This window comes from Trichoplax adhaerens, genomic scaffold, assembly GCF_000150275.1.
Source record: "Trichoplax adhaerens TRIADscaffold_10 genomic scaffold, whole genome shotgun sequence".
Taxonomy (NCBI): domain Eukaryota; kingdom Metazoa; phylum Placozoa; class Uniplacotomia; order Trichoplacea; family Trichoplacidae; genus Trichoplax; species Trichoplax adhaerens.
The window spans coordinates 1588299-1594051 of record NW_002060952.1 but is presented as its reverse complement, the minus strand read 5'-3'; the positions used below and the strand labels follow the sequence as shown (position 1 = coordinate 1594051).

Below are 5753 nucleotides of genomic sequence, written 5' to 3'. Positions count from 1 at the left end.
CTAGCTACATACAGCTCTACTTTAGCCGAATACAACTACTGAAAGACTTCTAGAAAGAACAATCAGATAATCTAATGTCTCCTACTTTTATACTCTCCGTAGCCTTTTGCAGTTACAATTAGCATAGCAGCATTCTACCATATTTTATACATATTCAGCTTATTATTAGTTACCATATTTTACAGCGAACCATCTCTAATCCAATCAAGAAATGATTGCAGTATTTTCATAGACATCATTCCTACCACTTAAAGTACTATGAACTAAGCATATCCTAATATATAATTTACAATTTTATTTCTACGCCTAACCTAATTAGTAGTTCGACACCTTACTATATATATTCATCTGTACACTGGCATAGAGTCTACTCTTACAGTCTGTAATTATGGGCTACTACATATATCACAAGATAAATATAGAAAAATGTTAACAAACATCAAACTAAATATGGCTAATAGTCTACAATCACAATACTAAATTACTTTACAGAGTAATAAGAAAATTTCTCTTCCAATATGCCATGGAATCCAAATAAAAATATCACAAGGTAAATAGCAAAGATAAGCTTTAAATCTTAATGTATGAAATTGATTGATCAATTGAATAACCATGAGAAATTTCAGAGAAATGTTCAAAAATACGGTTGCAAAGCCTTTGTGCAAATGCAAAAGAATATGATATGTCGAATAGTTTACTTCATAATATCGATTAAAATACAGTTTTGCCATTCTCTGATTTCAATTTATTTCAGATCAAATATATGTGATGTGCTATAAATTAGAAATGATAAAATTTACTCTAATTTTTTATCGCTGAATTAAATTATTCGAGAGCAGTATTCCAAACTACTGTAGTAAAGCTTCTAGAGCCCAATCGAGGTATTCTAATAGTGGTATTGAACTTATCTCTTCTATCCAATCGGCGGTTACAACATAGACATAATAATATTCGATAAATGCCTTGGGTTATACTCTTGTTGGAGAAACCATAAATAATAGGATTAAAGGCAACGGCCGATAAATTAATCATACCTAAGATACGAATGGCTAATCCAACAGTCGTAGGTAAAGGTAAAGGAATTCTTAAATCAGCTAACATAACAATAACGTAAAATGGCAAGTTGGTGATGATGAAGATGGCGAAGCATGTTATTAAAATTTTAATAACACTACGATTTTGTTTCAATTGATTGTATTGCTCTCGTAATGTTAAAGTGCTTAGTCGATCACTAGGGTTTCGATGGAACCAAAGTCTTCCAGCAATTATAGAATATAAAACCATCATAGCAAGGCTAGGTAGTAGAAATGCGATAAGTATAAAGGCAATCCAATAAAGAAGTCGATTAAATGAAATAACGCTGACAAGATTATGATAATTATCGGTTATGTTAATATCTAAATGAGAACCAGGGTAACGCGATAGATAATATGTGCGACCATAAAAGCTTCTAATATGCAAGAAGAGGATATAAACGGTAGATAAACCAAAAGCTGCAATCCAGCATGGTATTAGAAAGACGTAAACTCGCTTACTGGTAATTTTCCAATGCCTCTTCATTGGATAAATGATAGCAATATAACGATCAATACAAATGATTATTAAAGTTAGAGAAATACTAATTATACAAGCCCCAGGTATGATTTGCAAGAAACGACAAAAGTGGATAGATTTATTTTGTAGAGAAACTTGACTGGGATTCAAATAGCTAGTCAATTTAAATGGAATATGCAATACAGAAATGGCTAAACTAGCTAAAGATAAATTACAAACTAGCAAATTGACTGGTGTTCGTAAATCTTTAAAAAAACTTACTGATAATATGATTAATGAATTGGCAGGAATACTGATAATTAGAATAACTACATAGCATAGAAATAAAACAATATTGCCGAAGTCAAGTTCTTCCATGTTCATTAAACCCTGTATGATGCGTTAACAGAATAATACATGTAAGCGATTGCTGTTAATGAAAACTGTTTTTTTATAACGGTAAATAAAATGAAACTTAGATACAAGAATTAGATTTTCTTTAAATTTATAAAATTAGAATCATATCAGTAGTCTGTTCATAAATATTATAAAAGAAAAAGGATCGAGCAAGTAGTATCCAACAACACCAATACAGCAATAGTTACTTTTTCTGATGATAATAATGCTAAAGTATCCGTCAATACTACTCTCGATAGAATAGAATGGCAAGATGTCAAATATTAAGGTTGAAGATGATTAGAAAGCTTTAACTCTGATTTGTTGTCGACGATTCTAAATAGCTAATTAAATAGCAGTTCGTGCGGAACAGGATTTGATAAAACGATATCGATCATCAAAGTTAAATTCTGTTAAGAAAGTGTAATTTTAAATTCCTTCCATCTGATGATCATTACTTTAATCAAAGATAAGAGAGCATCCAATATCATGGACAAACATGGTTACGAAGCTTAAAAAATATATTAAACACTGGTTATATAATCAAATCAAAATTTAATAAAGCTAGCATATTCTATAAAACAAACTTATTGTCAGCAACATAAGAAATTTGGATAAAAATTGATGTTTCCAGATCTTTGTATCTCTATTCTAAATGAAAGATTGCGGTAATGCCACGTATTCATAGCGTTCCATGAACTTATTGTATGACATTTAATTTGCATTAATCAAATTGATTAACAAGGTTATTGTTTAATGGAATGCTGTCTTATCTTAATAAATTTAATTAAATAAAACAAAAACGATTGGTTGAATCTTGTCCATTTATACGCTCCAGTTCTTTATTTATCATAGTTGATGTTTTCAAATCGTGTGTGTTTACTTGGCTTCCGCCACCCGGAATTTCGTAGCGCTATTCTCTGTACTTAAATTAATAGATATATATAAATTTATATATTTACATATATATATATCATAATCACTTTTTCTGCTAACTTTAACGTATTAATTGATTGATACCTTTCTCGTCATCTAATTTACTTAATTAACATGGAAACAATATAAAACCAGCGATGAGATAGGTGCCTTTTTCTGAATTCAATGCAATGGGTGCTTTTTTCTGCATTCAATGCAATAGGTAGTAACAACATAGAAGGTTAAAAATATTATCGTTGCTGGTAGCACAAGGAGAGTCACTTTAAGCATACGGCTATAATTTAGTTTACGTATTTGATTTACAAAATGACATGCTTGATGTAAAATAGTGAAGTAAAGCTATAGTAGCAAACTGTAAATACTTGTGTTAATTATTTATCACTTAGAATTTTCCAGTTTTATTTTTGCAATCTTAAGTTCCGCTACTTGACATCATAAATCGAACTCAATGAAATAATACACCCTGCTCTTCTCATATCATCATTTAATTCCGTTTATTGAAAGCGGCTATCAATTTTAATTTCAGTCATTAAAAAATACTGACAATTAAAATGTTAGCTATCATTGATCATTTTAATGAAACATTATATATGCGAATCTACTATATTTGACTATAACATATTTGTAAACTTCAATTTTAATCTCTAAATACGTCAATTACTACACTTTTATTTTAGCTATGATTTCAGATATTAAGTATCAAATTTCAATCGTTTTATTATCCATAATTCAATTTTCGGAAAATATAACGACTTTAAGGAAGGATTATTTATCTCTAAATCTGCCCTGTATACGGTTTAATATCCGCTCGATGAAACGTCAAGATCAATTACATGAATTATTAAAATATCTAGAATGGAATCGACTTATATGTATAGCAATAATTTTGGTAAAAAGGGATATTCCATATTTGTACTTGCTTTGATTTCCATTTCAGACCCATAATGGCTAATCTGTAAGCACTGAAAACCTTGCAACGACTACTATTAAAGCTGTAATAAATATTCTACTAAATAAAATACTTCATTAGTTGATAAAATTTGGCCAATATCAATTCCTGCATTGTATGTCTTCTATTTCAATCATTTTAATGTTGATAATTAAAGTCGTGGCTAGAGTAAAAAATTTTGGATAAATGATTCATACCGTAATTATTCAATCTCCTTTGAAAAAAATTATTTCATAGGTTAAGACCCATTTAATTCCTATATTAAGCATTTGGCGCTTTTCTCTCTCCAGTCTTTCTGTAAACAATATAGGTTTTAAATACCCATGAATTGATGCCATTCAATAATTTATGTTTTGTTCTAAATCTTTCTATTAGCACAAGGTCACAAACTCTACGGCTTGATACAACATGTAATTTGCTAACGTAAAAGCTTAAAATGGATTCCACTATCCTATTTTGTGCCTGTTGTAAAGCAACTGTCAGGATTGATTAGATGGATACTACTCATATAAGTGCTTGTTAATGCAATCAACTCAGAGCTGCTATATAATTGTTCTATTTTGACCATGCAGTACCTATACTCCGATAATATTATTCGATTTCGGTAGTGTAATATAATAAAGCATCAATGAACATTTAAAATCTAGATTAAATTGCTCGTGTAAACAGTGATAGTATTTTATAGCTTGGATTGGTGCTCTGTCTAGTCTATAGCTTAATATAATTACTAGTTCTCCATCAGTAGAGCCATTGAACCCCTCAATAATATACATCGTTATTGGAAATAATATTATTTACTGGCAAAAACTAAGTAACAGCACTTTATCCTGTGCTATCAATGAACAGCATACACATCTGATCATTATCTGCTGATTTCGCTCAATTGTCGCTATTGCTACTTAGAATAAGTACAATCGTCTCCGCTAGTAATTCCATCGATTTTCTAAGTACAGATCTTAAGTAATTCTTTATATTTAATACACTATTCTAAACGTATATATCATAGTTTCATTAATATCAGCAAGATATCTATGCAAGTGCTATGAAATAGCTTTGCAACAAAGTAACGTAATTTACGACCTATTTTGATGTCGCTGAACTACATATCAGAACTTAATATCTCTATTCTAACTGCAATACTATTCCTCTTCCAATTAATAAGACTTACATACCTTATAGTTTATATCAAACACAGATTTTCAAGAACTTAATTTATTACTGTCACGGTACGCCGTTACTAATTAAGTAACTGTAAATTAATGAATGCTTATGAATAGATAAGATAAGGTTATGTGCTATGTTTTAATGCACTTGTAGCTGATAATAGGATGGTAGAAATGAGATAAAAATAGAAGTTGTTAGCAGTTAATTTAGTGTAGGTTTATAATTTGTGTTAATCTCTAAAAATTGAGCTGTATATGGACGAAGGTTAAGCGTCTTAACACCTGATAGCTTGTAGCTATCTAAGTCTGAGGATATCGACATGTATATTTAGTAATGGTATTATACTAATTAATGTAACTTGTAAAGCATGAATTCTCACTCGTTAATATTGGAATTCACTGTAGAAACCTATTTAAGCGCGTGTGTTTGTAGAATAAAGTAAGTAATTGCTCAAGAAACGGCAAGACTCATATCGTGAAGAATAGTGTAATAATTAGTCAGTTGTCTGTGGAGATCAGCCGAGAAAGCGAGTTCTCAAATAGTTCTCTCATAGAAACTGAAAGTACTGGGAGAAATAGCCCAAGTTTTAAGTAACTACACTAGTTCTTTACTTTCCTTTGCCACAAGTGAGGGTTGTGACAATTACATGATTGTAATAGAATCCTATTTCTAGCCACACTTTAAATTAGTCACCCAATAATATGTAATTAGTCTTCCTACTTATTGGTTAAAAAGTACTTTATTACTAAAAATTGTTGTTCGATATACAGTAGTG

The 5753-nt window shown here is 30.2% G+C and overlaps 1 protein-coding gene across 1 annotated transcript; it reads right to left on the bottom strand.

Moving 5' to 3' along the window:
* Positions 1-825: 825 nt before the first annotated feature.
* TRIADDRAFT_59342 (uncharacterized protein) lies at positions 826-1911 on the bottom strand (the record flags this gene model as incomplete). Its single annotated transcript, XM_002115263.1, has 1 exon — positions 826-1911. The coding sequence occupies one exon, from the start codon at positions 1909-1911 to the stop codon at positions 826-828; it is 1086 nt and encodes a 361-aa protein (XP_002115299.1).
* Positions 1912-5753: the final 3842 nt, after the last annotated feature.